The 20,544-nt window shown below is 35.9% G+C and overlaps 1 protein-coding gene across 4 annotated transcripts in view; it reads right to left on the bottom strand.

The window, feature by feature from the left end:
* The window catches only part of LOC131072597 (formin-like protein 14), an 87,761-nt gene that overhangs the window by 10,352 nt on the left and 56,865 nt on the right, over positions 1 to 20,544 (bottom strand). For 3 of the 4 annotated variants that reach the window (XM_058008798.2, XM_058008797.2, XM_058008796.2), the window contains exons 15-16: positions 2,871 to 2,939; positions 2,698 to 2,764 (exon numbers count right to left, since the gene is read on the bottom strand). In XM_058008798.2, coding sequence (XP_057864781.2) covers positions 2,698 to 2,764; positions 2,871 to 2,939 — 136 coding nt within the window. Of the gene's footprint in view, positions 1 to 2,697; positions 2,780 to 2,870; positions 2,940 to 20,544 lie in introns of all 4 variants that reach the window. The other variant, XM_058008799.2, reaches the window with a different exon arrangement.

The raw sequence follows: 20,544 nt of genomic DNA, 5'->3' as shown, positions 1-20,544 counted from the left end.
AAATGACTGTGTATTACACAGTCAAAATGACTGTGTATTCGAAATAAAACAATACAAAAAGATACCTAGTCGTGCGTGCAAATGCAAACAATACAGTCATTTTGACTGTGTAATACACAGTCATTTCAAATGACTGTGTATTACACAGTCAAAATGACTGTGTATTCGAAATAAAACAATACAAAAAGATACCTGGTCGTGCGTGCAAATGCAAACAATACAATCATTTTGACTGTGTAATACACAGTCATTTCAAATGACTGTGTATTACACAGTCAAAATGACTGTGTATTCGAAATGAAACAATACAAAAAGATACCTGGTCGTGCGTGCAAATGCAAACCCTATGCAAATCGCGTGGCGTTTTTTGCCTTCCGGAGTCGCGCGAGCCGCGAAATGGAATAAAGACTTCGGTTTTTTTTTTTGCCTGCGACTTAAGTCGCGTTTTTCTCGCATTTTGTGCCACGTTTCGGGCGGGTTTTGGCCATTAACGGCGATTATTTGCCAAAAAAATCGCGGCAAGTATATAAAAAAATCGCCCCGAGTATTTCCGCGATTAACTCGCGCGGGATTATGGATCGCGATTACTCGCGAGTTTTTGAATTGCTCGCCGAGTTTTTCATCTATGCTTTATATAATTCCGTTATCCTAATTGCATATGATTTGACTACTTAAATTAACATTCTAACTTCAATGAATCTCAAAAGGTTGTGCAATTACACTTATTGACAAAGTATTATAAGTAATGAAATTGTAAAATGCTACAAAGACATGGTATGTTGGATTCACCTCTGAGAAAAATTATCTAGGAGTAGAATATAGTTATCCATTGACCATAGTTGAAAAACTCAGACTGAATGATAACTTGGCTGACCCAAAAAAAATTAAAAACTTGGACCTAGCAAAAACCAGTGTTCCACGGATGCTGGGGACGGGGACACGGGGGGACACGGGGACGGGCTTCAGGGACGGGGGGACAAAGGGAAAAAGTTTTGGGGATGGGTTTCGGGGACGGGGGGACTTGGGCCTGGGAGGGGGAAACGCGTTTCCGTGGAACACTGGCAAAAACTATCCTTCAAAAACATGCATATTGTTGAATTCAGGGAACATATGACTGATTTCCTTCTTATATAGATCAAAATTAGAGTTCAATACATATCAACTAGCTACACTGCTGTAAATTTTCAAAAGAAAAAATCTAGCATTTTTAGAGAGGCAACCTAGTTGTCGAAAAGCAAAACTAGGGCTGACCTAATCATATTATGAGCAGAAATTATATATATATATATATACACAAAGTAAAATTGTTGTTATTTCACATTAGTTTGCCCTTTACAGTTTCCAGCAGGTAACAGCAAAATAAATGCAATCACAGCAGCAACTAGCATTATAAAGGCCGTTGCTTCAGTCTTCCAAATGCATAAAGAAGCATTTTCTACAGCAGAACAGGAGTAGCATTCAAAGGACAGAAAAGGGCATTTGGGGAGCAGCAACAGAAATTTAAAAAGACAGAATGGCAGATATAAACACCTGTAATAGTCAGATCAAATTTTTATTAGCAGCAGATCATAGGCAAGTTTTTGACAGAAGTTGTAAATTTTTTACGAGTAACTGATGAGTTTTTATTGAATGGCTGCAAATTTTTTTGTAAGTTCCTTGTGAGCCAGTTTGACTCACGAGTTTTGTGAGTAATTAGCAGGTTTTCAACTAAAAAAAGTTAAATTCCATTCAAACAAGCATGCCTCCTTATTAAGATGGATTGGTTAGGGTTATAGTCCCACCAGTAAACTGATGTAATTGGGTTTGAGTCTTGACAACTTTAATTGATTGCATTAAGACCATATAGAAATTTACAAAAGGTGGAGTTTTCATTAGATAGCAACTGTCAGTGTGTTCCAACAGTCTACTAAGGCTTGAAAAATGTACCAAAAATTACATAATTGTTTGGTAAGTAGATGCCAGAATCCCTTTAGAATGAGATAATGCAAAAGATTTAATGAGAGAATCAATGCCAAGAGTTCTTCAATAGATCAGATATAAAAAGTTCCTTATGATGATGCACTTGCTTGAAGCTTTGATGGAATAGAATTGTAGATAATGCAGGAATCAATGTCGTGGTAGAGGGTTATTCCAGTTAAGGAAATATCAGGAAAGTTGAAACAATTTAGTATATTGGTTATTGGCTGATTAGAGATTTCAGGACTTCCCTTAGGACTCATAGCTGCAGTAACACATATTCCAAGTGTAGGAAGTAAAGCCAATCTGAATATCATGAAAAATCATTTGAAACAGAAAATTTTCAAATTGCAGAACCAAGAGACAATAACTATGATAAAACTTTTGCCAACTATATCAACCATTTGACTTCACCAAGTACAGTCAAATTTCCCATGCCAATAGATAACCATATGGCAAATACTAGTCAAAAAATGCACTTGTCCAAACCAAGCCGTGAAATGAAACTTCTAATAGCCTTAACAAAGAAGTTACAGTGTATCTAAGACTAATAAGGACCATCTGTATGTGCTACATTTCGTGCCTAGGATAGTTACTTTCTTCAGATTGAGACACTATTAGATAGAACTGGTCCTGACCATCTACAAGTCTCTCTATGAAGCCCAATCCAAAGCATACGAGTATGCAGACAACAGAGTACACATGTAATGGACCATAATATTAGAAATACTATAAATGTACCTTGCTCAAATGGACATCGTGCAGGGTCTTCACCAAAAAAAATAGCAAGTGCATCTGCATTCCGTCCCTGCATGCATTAAAACTAAATAAGAAGTATAAGGCAAGTATGCACTCCTGAGCCTTTACATTCAATTATGTTGCCCATAAAAGAAGAAAGAGATTAGAAAATATACCACTTCTGTATATAAGGAAGTTAGAGATTTCACATCAGCTTCAGCATCAATAAGGAATCTCTTTAGTGTCTACATGACATCAAAAACGTAGTCAGAAATATTGCCTTAGATAGAATAGACAAAAGAAAGAACAATCAATATAGATTAACAGATGCCCACAACTAAGGTACTTCCTTAGGTTAGGACTAGTAACCTGACACATCATACAATAAGAAACCTTAGTGGCTCTTTAATTGGGCATAAACAAGCATTCACTTATTGGTTATTCAACTGGACAAACAACCATTCACCCTAAGATTTACGAGTTGAAAACACAACTTCCAAGAAAGGCAAACAAATTAGGTTTACAAAAATTCCATAAAAACGACATATAGTAAAAGTAGGCAAGAAATCAGCAGCCAATCAAACAAAGCAAAAAAGTGGTATGGTTATGTATATTGTGGCATTAACCATTCTAAGTGGATACTTTGTTGGCAAGGCATGCTCATATATGGTGTTTAAATGTGTCATTTCCATATGATTGTTATTTAACTAGGTGCGATGATCTCAAGGAGTGAACTTTCAAAATAAACTGAGTAAACAGAAAAAAATGTTAAATTAAAAATTTAGGGAAAGTGGAAACTAATTGCAAAATATTTATCTTAGATTAGCTTGTGTTGGATTGATTGTCATAGATGTCAAAAGGTTTTCTTGTCTGCATGTTAAGAGGAGAATATATGAAATAAAATGCAAAAGTAATTGTAATGACCCCCTTTGAGCAAGCACCCAGAAACAAAATCAATAAATAATCAATATCAAATACTTGCTGTTTGGGCCGGACCACTTTAGACAGGGAATTAAATTAAATTAAATAAAAATATATATTTGCCTAAGTAGGCCGACCTCATTGGGAAATACATGACAGTTGCTGAAAGGGCATTTAAATTATTTTTTATTTATTTATTGGCGCCCCTCCAAAAGGGAGAACCTCCTAGTGTAAAGCACCCAGCTTTGGGCAAAGAGATTTAATCAATAAAAATATATTTTGTGCTTGCCTGCCAACCTCCTTGGAAGGGCATAACCGTTGGTGAGAGGTTGCATTTTAAGGCATATAAATAGAGGCTGATTGGCAATCATTTATACAACAATGCATTTGTAATGTCCCCACTTTGAAATAGAATTTAATAATAAATAATAATAATAAAATTTAAATATTAAAAAATAAATTAAAATATAAAAGAATATAATTAATTAAAAGTTAATTAAGTTAATGAATGGTCAAAAGACATGAAAGGAAAAGTTGTGACTCCCTTAACAATGAGATATAAAAGGGAGAAGAGAACCTCATTTGAGAGGGGGATAAATTGGAAATCAGAAGTGCACCTCTGATTTAAATAAGAAGTGTAGATCTGATTATGAAAGATTATGTCCCTTTCAAAGGGCAGAAATAATGAAGAGTTGCACTCTTTCAAAAGGTGCTAATGGTGAAAGGGTGTATCTCTTGCCAAAGGGCATGCATGATGAAGAGGTGTGACCTCTCCCTCACATTGAGAGATATAAAAGGAATGAATCGAAGCATCTAGTGTCATCACCCTCGATCAGATCAGATCAGATCAGAACTGTTATTAAGTTACAGGCAGTAACACCCTTGTTCTTGGTGATATGCATGGGGATGTGTTTAATAAGTATGCTTTTATATATGAAGCCGGATAATGTTCTTATGCAGAATTAATAGTAATATTAATATGGACTGCAATATGTATGACAGTCATATTTAATTTCATATATATTCACAATACATATGAAATTAGTATACTTATAGTCTAAATCATGTTATTACTGTCAGTACTTAAGAATATGGGAATGAGATGTTCCAAAGAGGGTCAGTCTAAATCCAAGCAATAGGTTATGTCCCAAGATAGGGTGAGAATCAGTGACCCATGAGGGTTAGACCCAAGATAGGTACGGTCTTGGATTTGTAAACTTTGAGGGAACCTATTGTATTTGGTCTCTAAGCGCTTTGGTAACATACATAGACCCTTCTCCCTTAAAACTGAAGTAGTAGTAGGGTTTGATATCTATACTAAGAACTATGAATAATGAAATTCACCATCTAATGAGGAAGATAAATAAGCACTTGTTAATAACTAATAAATTGAAGAATAACAATGTCTGGCTTCATGATTAGTCTCTCAATCAATTTTAGTATTATTGAAATAGATTAATTATGTTAATTGGGTGGGGGACATTACATCATTCAATATTTTTCAGACATTACATCATTCAATATTTTTCCTATTTGTAGAGCAGAATAAGAGCAGATTTAAGGGCAGAATTTAAGGATATGCTAAAGCACATTTATGAGAAGCAAAACAATGATTATTTGTGTGCATGAAGGGCAGAATTAAGAAGAGGTTAGAGCAGATATATATTGAATACACAAGCAAATTTATGGGATTCATTTGATCTCATTTTGTAAAGACATTGGAATGAACTTATGCATGTTTTGTGAAAGAGTATTATGAAGACTTGAACAAGGGTATGAGCAGTTCTGTGGAGAAAATTTGAAGAGGAAGTTTGCATACATCTATCATATTGTATTTCAAAGGTTGGAGCCTTCTATTCTAAGATATCAAGAGGTTGGTGCCTCTCATTCAAAGAGATTGGAGTCTCTTGCTGAGTTGGTGCTTAGTTGTGGGGATTGGTGTCTCTAGTGGGTTGGTCCCTATGAAACTTGTAAGAAGATTCATATATAAAGCAATAGTTTGCAGTGGTTTTCTCCTGCATGGATTTCCACATAAAATCATGTGTACATCTTGTGTTCTTCATCGCTAGATCTTGCTTGTGATTATTGCTTTGTGATGAGAATTGTATAGACAACTTTTTAGAAATATCTACGAACTACAAATTTTGAGTCAAGTTTGTAGGATGAGGATAGTAAAGCCACTTCATTAAAAATCATCTATGAACTACGAATCCAAACATTGTTATCATATGTTAGTCAATAACCACCATGCTACATTTTTTGAAACCACCTAGAGACTAGTAGACCTCTAGAGAGTCTAGATCCAATGATCTTCCCATTTGATTAGAGTCATACGTAAAAAGGATTTTGAAGGGTTGTGTGACTTACAATTGGGTATGAAAAATTGATTGCTCAAAATAATTGGATTAATCTATTCAACGATATACAAGCGTATATATAGAGATTACAAGACGACGTTCTAAATTAAGAACAAGTCATTTAAGTGAAAACTAATAAGCTAAAAAACTTTAAAAGCTAAATAAAGCTTCATAATTAAAAACTAACTATGCGTCTTTAATAAGAAGCAATAGTTTCACTTAACGTACTAGAAAAGCTAAATAAGTCGACTAAAAAGCTAAATAGCTAAATAAGTCGACTACTTAGATGACCATTATAGAATAGATATTAATAATGTTTTAACACCCTCCCTAATGGTCATCGTATTCAATACCCTACAGAAGACACTGCAGGTGTTGTTATTACAAATGCAAAGAACACTCTGCTGCTACGAAGACCCTCCCAGGATCTGCAGAATGTAAATGACCAAGAGTACCAAAAGCCATCCAAGCTAATGTAGTTCTCACACGCGAATTACGGAAGCCTGAAACCATGATTTTGAGGAAAAATCAGCAAACCCTTTTGTAAAAGAGTACTGAGCACTGTTTGCTACAGCAACTCCAAAATAGACTGCAAGATACCACAGTTGCAGATGTTCGCCCTGGCAACTCCAGGTGCGACTCAAACTTGACTGCAACAAAGCACGATTTTTGTGGAGAAAACTATCAAACCCTGAGATCTTCGTGAACTTCGCGTATTACAGATTTTTTTGAGGAAAAAATCGAAAAAACTAGCCAACAATTTTTGAAGAAAAATCGTGAAAACCTAGAAATCTCATGCAAACTTTGCGGATTACAAATGAAAATTTTTTAGGAAAAAATTATAAACCCTGCAAACAATTTCTCAGGAAAATATCGTGAAAAACCTGGGACTTGTAGAATGAGAGGCCTTGCCCATAAATAAATAATTTTTGTGGAAAAAATTAATAAAACCCAGAAATAATTTTTAAGGCAAAAATTATTAAAACCCAACAGGGCAAAATTAATAAAGCCCAGAATTTTTTTTTTTTAGGAAATAAATATCAAAAAACCAGAATAAAAAATCGCTGCAAATCTGAAATCATAACCCTTATGAAAAACCCAGAAAAGGAACCCTAGGACGCATGCAGAAAAACCAAGCCGAAATAATCTGCCACCATCACGATTTTGGAAAAACTCTTGCGAAAAATAACGGACAAAGAACCCACGATTTTTCGCGGGTTAAAAATCTGCCAAAAAAATCCTATCACGCCAGAAATCGCGAACTCAAACACCAAGCCCACGATTTTCGCAGGCATAAAATGCGGCCAAAACACAGTTGCGAAAAACGTGAAATACGCAGTGCAGTCGCCAAACACACAACCTGGAAAAAAAAATATCCGCTGAAAATCGTGCCGTCGAAAAAAAACTTTGCCAGAATGCAGAAAAATCGCGTCAAAATGCGAAAATCACGTCGCTGAACGATACTCAAGTCTCGGGAAACAGAGAAACAGCGCAAAAAAACATTTTCACGTGCTGGACCAATGTGAAAATCACTGCCGCCGTCGCAAAAAAAAGACACCACTGCCTGTGAAAAGTCGCGGGCAAAAAAACACGAAAATAATACGGCAGAACCAGAGTGGTCGTGCGGGATGAAAGATCCGACGGGGAAAAAACATCGCTACCGTCGCATAGAAAATGTCGCGAAAATCGCACGGAAGCAGAATTCGCGCCCAGAAAACCAGATCTGCCAAAGCCCTAGCACGAAACCTGCAAAGGAAAACCGACGAAATTTTTTCCAGAAAACCCTTTGATTTTCAAAAGAATTTCGAACCAAACTAGCAAAAAAAACTTCACCATGAACCGCCAAAAAAACACAAACTACAAATAGCAATTAGATTTTTTTCATGAAAGAACCTTTAAAAAAAACTCTGGAAATTATTTCCAAGTAGCCTCCACGAACTTTTACTAAAACATTCGCCAAACTTTTACTAAAACATTCGCCAAACTTTAAAGCCCATCAACCTGCTCTGATAACATGAAAAATTGATTGCTCAAAATAATTGGATTCATCTATTCAACGATATACAAGCGTATACATAGAGATTACAAGACGACGTTCTAAATTAAGAATAAGTTGTTTAAGTGAAAACTAAAAAGCTTAAAAAGCTAATTACAGCTTAATAATAAAAAGCTAACTATGCATCTTTAATAAGAAGCAATAGTTTCACTTAACGTACTTAAAAAAGCTAAATAGCTAAATAAGTTGACAACTCAGATGACCATTATAGAATAGATATTAATATTATTTTAACAGGGTATGCTGGCTTGCAAAGAAGATATATTGTTGGATTTTGATGGGTGTTGTGACTTACAGTTGGGTAGGCTGCCTTGCAAAGAAGATATATTGCTATGAATAATCACGTTCCTCAAGGTAATTTCCATCCAATTGTTACAAGTAATTTTCAAGATAATGTTTTAATATTCATTAGTGGATATTAAGAGAGATTGATCCTCATGGTAGAATCCTATTGAGAACATGTACTCTTTTATCTTTATATACTACTTTCATCTACATATAATCCTTACTTCATTGAGGGGCCCTTCCCTCAAAGGCATATATTTTTTGTACTTAGCCCTTAAGATTCAATATTTAAATGTTTTAGGTTTACTCCTTATGTTATGACTAAATTTCTTTGGTGCTTGCTACTTAGTGTTATGTAAAAGTTTGCCCTAGGGTTCTCTTATCTTATAAACCCTCTCATAATGAAATGTATAGTTCAGGTACCATTGATACTCATTGTAGAAGCCAATGACGAACATTGTAAGTCTTTACTGATATTTTGTCTTTGTCTACTACTTTCATCTTCATTTTCTAAGTCTTTACTGATATTTTGTCTTTGTCTACTACTTTCATCTTCATTTTCTCCATGCTTCATTGAGAGGACCTTCCCTAAAAAGACTATTTTTTTTGTACATGGTCCTTAAGATTCAAGGTTTAAGCATTCTAGGTTTACTCCTCTTGTTATTTGGTGCTGACTGCTCAGTGTTAAGCAAAAACTCATTCTAGGGTTTTCTTACCTTACTAAAGAAAGTGGAATCATGATTCAATTCTAGAGGGGGTAAGGTATCTAATATACACTAAGTTGAAGGTTCAGGAACGAGTTAGGATTTGACAGTTTGATGTTTATTTTTCTAAGTTTTCTTTTATAATGTATGAAACAAATGGAATTAAGGAAACAATATATGAACTGGATCAAGGAATTTGCTAGCATCCCAATCTTCTCCACAGTCCTCAATGGACAAAAGGGGACTTGATTTAACACAACTTGAGAATGAAACAAGGAGACCCTTTAAGCCCATACCTCTTTATCATAATGGGTGAAAAAATCTTAAAATATCTTGCCCAAAATCAGAAAGATAAGTAAATACACAGGTTACCTCATACAAATGATAGAAACAAATATAAGGCATATCAATTTACAAATGACACCATCCTCTATTCAACAAGAAACATAGCAAAAAATAAGAAAATTGAAGCAATTTAGCTTCACTAACAACAAACAAGGAGGCAAAGGATCAACAAGGGTATGCCTAGTATTATATTTGCCAATGTTTATGTTGAGAAACAAAACCAAACTCAAGCACTCCTGTGCTGTAGATAAGGTGCTCTTACCAATGACGTATCCATGGTTATCAATTCACTAGGCAAGAAAATGAAGGGCAATGGATTACAGTCGTCAACGCACTACAACTAATAACTCAAAATTGGATTATCAAATATCTCACATTGGCTGAAAATCCCAACTCCTAAGATCATTTTTAAAGTCAGTGCCTATTGTGGGCACTCCTCAAAATACCAAAGGGCAAAGTTGGAACCCAAAGAAAATCCTAGTGAAAGGGACAAATGAGGCATTCAAACATCCTCTTGTGGCTTAGGATGACTTACACAAAATCAAATAGAGTGGGGAATTAAACATAAAAAGCGTCAAAGACTTCAATACAAACTCTTACCATGAATTTTGCATGGAAGTTATGACATATATATATAAAGGAATTGATAGACTTGCTCAAAGGCGGCAAAGGGAAATAGATGTAAGAACAAAAACTAATGTTTGGGAAGATGGTTGGAATGACATTCACCCTTTGGCTGTCCAAAACTATAAACCATTCAGTGGAATCTCTAAAACAAGGACTAGCCGATGTAGCTAAGTAATCGACAAAAGACACAACTAGACAAGAATGGAATCTAGAACTTCGACAACAACCTAATTTAGTGAAGCCACAAAGTAAAAAAGCTTACAAACGCCCCAAATCCAAGTTTTTGACTATCAAGACAATATAATGTGGAAAGCAACCACAGATGGAGAATGCACTATCATCTTGTGGCTTACATGGAATAGCCAACATTAAAAAAAAACATGGAACTATATCTCCCAAAATAAAGCATTCTCTAGCAAGTCCATAGCAAAATTCTTCCACTGATCAACTAAGTAAAAGGAGATGGATAGAACCAAACAAATGCCCCAATATGGAAAGAAATAGACTATAAACTACTCCTAGTTCCTCAAAAATAAGACATTTCTACCCATTTATATCATTGGGAGAAAATCTCAAACATTATGGAGGCCAAATGCTAATCATCAAGAAAATCCAACTTAGCTACATCTTTTAAGGAATATGTTTGGAATATAACAAAAGGATTTCTGAAAATAAATGCCACAACAAAGATCAAATAACAAGGATATTAACTTAGCAAAAAGTTGAAGAGAGATATCATATATACAAAATCTAAATATGGAAGCTCATCAACTGTGCTAGACCTTGGCATCATAAGGAATTGGAATCTACCATTCAAGATCAAAATCACACTTTCTCTATTGGCCACCATGAGGCTCCCTTTCAATCACTCTTCTTTCATAATTCACACAAACCCTATTAAAGCCCCCAAGCCACTTGAAATTTGTTGTCCAACACATGGTTGCCAGACTTTTGACTCACCAAACACTTGACATACCCAAAATTTCTGACTCAACAAAACTCAGCAAGTTAAAAACTGCTTGAATTTCTTTTGAAACACTTTTTTTCACAAATTTTAATGGTAAAATGCTAACTTGCTGGTCTTGGTTCGGAATCGGATTCGGGTTTGAGATTCGGGTTCGCAAATTCATTCAATTTTCTTTGGGGGTGGGTTCGGGTTTGCTTTAGGTTCATCCATACAAAAACATATAAAAATAAAATATAAAAAATATATACATATATGCAGCAGCAAATAAATTCATAATACACCATTGTCAAGTGTCAACTATGTAATAGTCTAATAGTAAAGTAACATAGCAAAATACACCACCATATATATTGATGTTTTAGTCCAAATGGCAAATAACATAGCAAAATGCCAAAATACACCACCATGTCAATGTTATGGTTCAAAAATAATAATGTCAACATTAACAATCAGCCATCATTGATCAAATATCATCAAAAGTCATCAAACATATCATCATCATCCTCCTATGGCAAATTAGAAGCACAAATAGTGCCACTGGTAGTGGTACTAGCAATCTCAACCCATTTTAGGGTTGGAGGGTCGAGTTGACCAAAATAGGCAAAAAGAAAACTTAAACAAAAATTAAAAAATGTGTCAAATCCCCCAAATTCAGCTCGGGTTCTGCCGCTGGAATCAAAATTTGCCCTAGGCCCTTCTAAGTGAACCCATAGGGCAAAATATGAACCCTGGAAGAATTTTCAAAGAATTTTGTGCGAACCCTAATTTGGAGAGAATCGAACCAGGACCCAAGGATTTTGTAGAAGAATCTGGTAACTTAGGTAAGATGTATCCAATGAGTACAAAGTGTTTTTTATAAAATTTAATTAATTTCAAGACAAGTTGAATACAAAATCACATAATAGCGTAGAATCCTAATACAATAGATAGCTGATAGCTATTATGAATTCATAATGATTGCCTATGAAAATCATCATCATAATTCCTATATTACATTTTACAAAAATACAACAATTTGCATATTCCTCTTCCCTAATCTAGTGAAAACTTGGGGATAGATTGAGGTTCTAATCCATTGAGTCAATTGTGGCTCCTCACTCAACATAGAAGGTTGTGCTTATGGCTCTAGGCTTGACCTCCATCCTACTAGTAGATGGAAATGACTCCTCTAACTCATCAATGTCATCCAATCCTATAGCTCCTTTTGTTACACCCCCATCCTCCATTGCATGCCTCTCCAAATCAAGAATCTCATCTTCAGTAAACAATAGGGGCTGCTCATCCCACCATATCCAGTTGTTATAAGGATCAATGTCATCCAAATCAATGACCTCCTCTAATTTGTCCTCTACCCTTCTTGTGCAAAGTTGAAGGTTGTATTGCATAAAGACAAGGTCATTGAGGCATTTTTGAGTTAATTTGTTCCTCCTCTTGGTGTGGATGGCCTCAAACAAACTGCAATTGCACTCATAGAAAGATGCAATACAAGGTTGGCACAACATGCAAAGGGCTAACCTTTGAAGATTTGGGGTATTTGCACCCCAATCTATCCACCAAGAATCTAAAAAACAAAATATTAAAGAGTTAGTAACCAAATCATATTTCATCAAATTATCAATAGTTGTAAATTTGAAATTCGTCACTTGTAAGATGCACGTGATGTAAACACTCCAATTTTTGTTACATAGTGGCTAAGTGGCTATTCCTTGAATTGCTAGCTCCAAAGAAAAGAGCTTACCCATACCAATTCTTTAATTGTACAATTCTTTATTATTGAAGTCTCTCACCTCAACCTGAGGTGTAATCCTCTGAATGCATGTCGTGATACCCACTATAGCCTCTCAATTAGGATTTGAGAAGCTATCTAAATAGAAAATATTGGGGTTGAGGAAGTACCCTACTGCATGGATGGGTTGGTGGAGTTGCTTGTTTCACCTCTGATCAATGATCTCCCAAATGGGATCAAATTTAAGGCTGTCCACTTTGTAATAATTTTGGATGGACTCTTTGGCTCCATCAATGGCCTCATAAATGTACCCCATTGGATTTTGATCCCCATCTAGACCAATAGAGAACTCTAACCAAAGGCTCTAACATCGACAATTTACAAATACAAAAGATTAAGGTTACAAATTTATAATAAAATGCTAAAATTAAAAAATAATTTTTTTCAATTTGAATTTAAAATCAAAGCTCTAAGGTTTTATCAAAAACTATTAGGCTTCCTTGAATATGATGAATCTCACCATGCTTGACCCACAAACATTTGTTTCAAGGAAGTCAACAAACCAATAGAGAACTCTAACTAAAGGCTCTAACATCGACAATTTACAAATACAAAATATTAAGGTTACAAATTTATAATAAAATGCTAAAATTAAAAAAAAAAAAATTTCAATTTGAATTTAAAATCAAAGCTCCAAGGTTAGCTTCATGATCTTCGTAGTTTTTTGTGAAAAAAATATTATCAAAAACTATCCTTGCAACCCTCTCTCCTTCAGGCTTCCTTGAATATGATGAATCTCACCATGCTTGACCCACAAACATTTGTTTCAAGGAAGTCAACAAACCAATAATGCTTTGCAACATTTGGAAAATCATTACAAACCTTGTGACACGTGATCACACCAACTCTTTCCCTTTGGTGTCATCTCTCATCAAATTAAGAAGCCAAGGGTGATTGTAAATAAATTTTGTTATGCTTCTTGCATCATCCACAATCGATCTCACCCAATTTGAGTTTGCCTATGTCCTCCAAAAGAAGGTCAAGGCAATGTGTTGCACAAGGATCCAAAAGAGTGGCTGATACCTCACTTCAAGCAATCTCCCATCTGCCACATATGCTACTACATTGTCAATTATGATTTGAAATACATTCTCTATGCCCACCTCCATAAAAACTTCCTTCAAAACATTAAACTCAATGTTTCTACATTTTATACTTTCTTAGAGGCATCCACTGATTTCAAAAAAATGACCTCATCATTTGAAGCTATCAAAAAGTTAATAATAGTGTAGTTCTTTCCATTTTTCCACCCATGTAAAAGAATAGTGCATCCATACTTGCGCCATTCCTTCTTTTGATCTTCCACTACTAACTTTGCCTCTTCAGATGCATCCATGAGTAACCTTCCACTTATGTTTATCTGAGAAGGTGCTTTGAAGCTTTTTCTTGCTACTATCAATGCAATTACCAAATTCTCCCAATAAGGTCTACTCACCACATTGAAGGAAAGGTTGTTGAAATACCAAAAATTGGCACATGCCTTATATGCTTCTTGATGCATATCCTTGTTTCGCCCTATACCTTCCAGTGATGATTGTGCTCCAGGTATATTTATGAGTACAGAAAAGCTATGTGGTGTGCGTTTAGGCGCTCTACTTGAAGTAGATGAAGTGGATGCAAATGAGTTTTGTATGCATAGACCACAAAGGGAGCCCACTAGGCCTTCAAATGTTGTTTCTTCATATGTTTTTCTTGCATTTGAAGACCACGACCACTAGCTATGGATGCTCCTATAGCTGTCCTTGTCTTCTCCCTTTGTACTTATTTCTCTTCAACCAATGTAAGGTTTTTCTTACATTTGAGGACCATGTCTACTAGCTATGGATACTGCTATGACTGCCCTTGTCTTCCTCCTTTGTAATTTTTCTCTTCTGCCAATGCAAGGTGTGCATTCATCTCACGTTTTATCTCTTTTGTGGTGTTAGTCCACAGCTTGCCATCACAATGAGCATTGCCTACATGATGGTATTCAAGGCGGTTTATGCCTCCATGATATAGTTTCAAGCATTTGATGCAAACAATTGTCCCAAGTGTTGGTCCCTATATGACATATTTCCAAGAAAGGTCTCTAGCTCCATTTGGACAAGAGCTTGTAACCGACATTGATCCTAAAGTTGAGCCTAAGCATGACCTTGATCCAGAGGCTTCTCTATTTGCCATTGTATCTAGCCTACAAGTGCGAAGTGAAATTAGTATAAATCAACATAAATTAGTTAAAATCAACACAAATGGAAAAAATGGTGATCAATCCAATTGTTTGGAAGTAAAATTTTAAGGCCATGTTTTAGGAAATTATGAAATTTGTATAGCCTACATGCTAGATTTTAGCAGCCAAAATGAGTTTAAATACTAGTACAAAAAGAAAACTTATCCACCATTGAAATTGTTCAAATGTTCTCTTCAAATTCACCTACAAATCTTTCCAATCAACTCAAATTTTCTCTTCAACTATTGTGTGAAGTGTGAAGGCATTCATGCATTTATAGGACAAATGGAGTGTTTTAAGTGCATTCACATTTTGGATTGCATTTGGTGAGTTTTCCCATCGAACTTGTGAAGTTTCTAGAGAATTGTTTGACGATTTACTCATGTTTTAAAACCCTTGGCAAGTACTCACCAATTCTACCAACTATAACTAAAACCATCACAGAACTCCCACATGCATTCAACATGCATTATTTGCAGGCTACGGTGGAAGAAGATATCACCACCTCTCTAAAAATAGGGACTACATGTTTTATTTGCACAACTACTAAATAAAAAATGCTAAGGAAATCTCGAATTGTCTATCTAAAACTAATAACAATGATCAAAGACTAGAAGCATGCAGTGAATGCTGAATACTACGGTGGGTGGTGGAACTAAGAGTTTAACTACTGGTTTAAATTGGTGCATGGCGGTGAGGCTAGGTGCATCGTAGTGAAGCTCATGCATCACATGCCAACATACTCCCCCTTGATGCTGAGACTCACAATCTGATCTCAAAGCTTTGACAAACTGGATTTTTGCACCTCGATGTGGCGAAGTCCAAACCCTTGCAATTCGCTATGCAATGCCAATCATAGCAAGCAGTCATCTGCTACTTGACTCGAACATCCAAACTGTGCCTGATCACTTCTCCCATTCACATGAGAACATTTAGGCTTCTACAACCTTCTAAACATATTTGTTAACTTTTGCCAACAGGATCCGTCGATCCAACCATAATCAATTTGCATACAACCTTTCGTAGACTATCCATTTGTCTCTCTATTCCAACATGACTTTTCACAATGATTCTTCAACCCACAAATTGAACAAGGGTGAAGATCCCAACAATTCTCCACTTTATGTCCTCTGTGACAATGCAAACATTGAATTCTTTTAGCTGATTTGCACGAGCCTGTAACACTAGCAACATCAAATCCCTCTTTCTTATCATATCCCAGGCCTTCATACTTGAGCCTCATAGTTGGCTTAATGGGCTCCCTTATTCCTTTCTCATGCTTTCCCAAACCTTTTCCTTGATAACCCATTTTTTGCATCATCTTCATACCAATATTAACCAAGGAAAATGTTTGGCAAATGAAAATCGCATCCTTACTTTGATAAACCTCCATTCCAAGAAAATATTTCAAAGACCAAGATCTTTCATCTCAAATTCGTTCATCATAGCATCTTTGAATTCATCTTTCATCTTAGAACTACTACCCATATACAATATATCATCAACATACAAACTTATGATGAGAATATCAGTACCTTCTTGTTTGTAGTAAAGGGTAGGATCACTCTTACTTCTCTGGAAGCTATTCTCCTAAAAGTATCCGTCAATCCTGGAATACCATGCTCTTGGTGCTTGCTTGAGACCATGCAAAGCCTTCTTCAACCCGTAGACATGATTCTCTTTTCCTTCCACTTCAAAACCTTGTGGCTGCTCCACATATACTTCTTCTTCTAAGTACCCATTCAAGAAGGCACTTTTCACGTCCATATGATGTATGCTCCACTTCTTCTGAGTTGCTAATGAAATCAACATTCTAATGGTCTCTTCATAATCAATGCCATACTTCTACATGAAGCCTTTAGCAAATAATTTTGTCTTTTGTTTTTCAACACTCCCATCACTGTTAAACTTGGTCTTGTAGACCCATTTGGTGCCAATCTTTTTCTTTTCATGTGGAAGCCCTATCAACTCCCAAGTGTCATTCCTGTGAATGGAATCCATCTCTTCTTGCATGGTTGTCCAACACTTAACAAATTGTGCTTCAACTGTGAAGTACAATAAATATCATGAATACTCTTTATACCTTCTTTTGTTTGGACCTCCATAGCTCCTTTTGCACTAACCTCCAATGGTTTATTGTCACCAAGCTGAATCTTGGATTTAAAACTTCCATCCTTTATTGAAAACAACTTCTCATTCCCTGTCATATGGTTAGAGCATCCAGAATCTACATACCAAACATCTTTACTAGTACTATCACTGCAACCAATTGAGTTTGGATGTTTCAGGTGAAGATGGTGAAGTTGAAGGTAAGGATATGTGTGAATCTCCAAATTTTTCAGGTGCATGTTGTGATATGAAAAATAAAGGTTATTTTGAAAATAATATTGGTATGAGGATGATGCAAAAATGGGTTATAAAGGAAAAGGTTTGGGAAAGCATGAGCAAGGAATAATAGAGCCCATTAAGCCAACTACGAGGCCTAAGAATGTAGGTCTTGTATATGGTAAGAAAGAGAACTTTGATGTTGCTAGTGTTACAAGCTCGTGCAAATCAGTTGAAAGAATTCAGTGTTTGCATTGTCATAGAGAAGGACATAAAGCAAAGAATTGTTGGGATCTTCACCCTTGTTCAGTTTGTGGTTGAAGAATCATTGTGAAAAGTCATGTTGGAATAGAGAGACAAATGGACAATCTACGAAAGGTTGTATGCAGATTGATTATGGTTGGATCAATGGATCCTGTTGGCAAAAGCTAACCAATATGTTCAAAAGGTTGTATAAGCCTAAATGTTCACATGTGAACGAGAGAAATGAGTTGCATTGTGAGTTGCATGAGTTTGGGAAAAAGATCCAGTTTGTCAAAGCTTTGAGATCAAATTGTGAGTCTCAGCATCAAGGGGGAGTATGTTGGCATGTGATGCATGAGCCTCACTGCCATGCACCTAGCCTCACCACCATGCACCGATTCAAACCAGTAGTTAAACTCTTAGTTCCACCGCCCACCGCAATATTCAGCATTCACTGCATGCTTCTAGTCTTTGATCATCGTTATTAGTTTTAGATAGACAATTCAAAATTTACTTAGCAGTTTTTTATTTAGTAGTTGTGCAAATAAAACATGTAGTCCCTATTTTTAGAGAGGCCGTGATATCTTCTTCCACCGTAGCCTGCAGATAATGCATGTTGAATGCATGTAATGTAATTAGTCTAAATATAGGAAAGAATTATTTCTTCTAAGAGGCTGCAACCTCTATAAAAGTCTGCCAATTGTAATGCTTTAGGTGTGGCTTGCAAGATGTAATGCCAATTGTTTGTGTGTGTGTTAAATCTTTCTCTATTCTTTAGCAGTCTTATTGTATTTGCATGTGTTTCAAGAATCTATTCCAACTCTTGAATCCTTCAGTTGCATGGAATAGTAAATCCATCAACCACTGTAACATTAAAACCCTCAAAATCTTTTGTCCTTGAAACCATCTTAGTCACCATGTTGTCTCAATTTTTGAAAATTCAAAAATTAGACAACCCCTAGACATTTTGGCTTAAAATTTGTTGTTTTTGTCTCGAAGGCACATCTTACAAGGTTCCAAAACTCGTATTCGTTTATGCCTTATAGCTAGTATGTGTGTTGGTCATCTTTGTCCAATTTTGGATGTCTTTTTCCTTCCTTGTACAATTTCAGGTCTCAAAGACCAAATTGCAAGTAAAGGGGAACTTTTTAAGTGCATTGCAAGTAAGTGTGTTAACTTGCAATCGGGTCGTTAAGACCCGATTACAAGTAAATTCATAAAGCACTTGTAATCGGGCCTTAAACACCCGATTGCAAGTTATTTTATTTTTATAAAGTGTTGCAAAGCATTTTACTTTACTTGCTATTGGATGTTTAAGCCCCGTTTACAAGTAATGAGGCGAATGGTCACTTCTTGCACTTGTGTTGGATTCGATTCTTTTCTTTTTACATGTCTTCAACATCCCGCATTTTGAGTGGAGTCGCATTTATGCTTTGGTGATTGTGTCATGAAAGGAGTGTTCTTCTTATAAGACGTCTATAAAAGTTTTTGGGTGACTTATTATTGTTTCCTTCAGCTCATAGAGGTCATGTTTTGCAGTTGGGTGATTTCTTTTTCCAGGTATGTTCTTTCTTTGTTTCCATTTTCTCTTTGGTCATTTTTATCTATTTAATGAATCTTGTTGCAGTGTGTTGTTTCCATTTTCAGGTCTTTGTGTGGTTATAGTTTTTCTTTTTGATCATGTGATCATCTTTTTTCTGTATGTTGTTGCATTCGCCTCATCAAGTGTGAATGGAGGTCATTTGATTTCAAGTCCCATAGAATCATACTTGAAGACGGGTTCATGAGGCTCAATTGCAAGTCTTTTCCCCTCATTCAATTGCAAGTATCATACTTGCATTCGGGTCTTCAATACCCGACTACAAGCATGCATAAGTGAATAACTTATTTTCTATTTCTTTTACTTACAATCGGGTCTTGGAGACCCAATTGCAAGTCTTCATTATCCACGCCATCCCTTGCATACTTGCAATCGAGTCTCCAAGACCTAACTGCAAGTTCTTTTATCCTTCGCCTTTCCATTTGCAATTGGCTCTTTGAGATTTGATTGCAACTTGTCTTTCCTTCAAGTTTGCATAATCGCATTCAGGTCTTCAAGACCCGATTGCAAGTGAAAGTTTCATCATTTCTTCCACTTGCATATTCTAAGCTCGCTATCCACTTGCTCCACTTGCATTCCGCCTACCAAGATCCGAAATCCTGCCCTTGTCACCATCAGTATCTTATCCACAACGCATCATGCAAACTTATCCTTTTCTTTTCCACCTTCTCCATGATAAATATCATAATAGGTCTAAAGTTGGACATTGTTTTTTTCCAATCTCTTTCATTCAAGAAGAGAGATTATGGCTTCTCTAATAGCCTATGAAGACATCTTAACTCTTTGGAGTTTTCATCGCATTGTTGCAGATTCTTGTTCAATGACAGAAGAGCCAACATCTTCTTCCAACAAGAGGATGAAATACAAGTATGATAAGTATCATAATGAAATTGCTCCTCAAGTGAGCTCTCATGTGGATGAAATTAAGGACACGGATATCGGACATGCTGATATGTCCGAGTTTTTCGAAAGACCAGAAGGATTGCCAAGTCATAGCGGACATGATGATATGTCTTGAATAGTCATATCCATCTGGTTTCCACTTTCCTAGTGGCTGCCTTAGAACCAGAATTTGTTCTTGCCTATGCTACTCATTTTGACAAGGGTCTAGGACGATCAAGGATGATGATGGTAATATTATCATCAGGTTGGATGTAGAAACCATTGATAAAATCTTCAAGGTTCTACCGCCCCAGTATATGCAGATATATCCATGAAGAGTGCTTTGGATCATTACAATCAGAAAAGATCAGATTGCATAAGACATATCAATTCTAAATGGCTTAAGACTCCCAGGACTTGTTTCTCTCGATGGCCTAAGTTGTATCAATCTGATTTCATTGAGGAAATCAGTGATATGATCACACTTCTGAGCAGGATAATGGGGTTAAAACAGTCCAATGTATTTGAGATCTGGATGTACAAATG

Source organism: Cryptomeria japonica, chromosome 10, assembly GCF_030272615.1.
Source record: "Cryptomeria japonica chromosome 10, Sugi_1.0, whole genome shotgun sequence".
Lineage (NCBI taxonomy): Eukaryota > Viridiplantae > Streptophyta > Pinopsida > Cupressales > Cupressaceae > Cryptomeria > Cryptomeria japonica.
The sequence above is the reverse complement of the archived record's forward strand: the minus strand, read 5'-3'. Positions and strand labels throughout refer to the sequence as shown.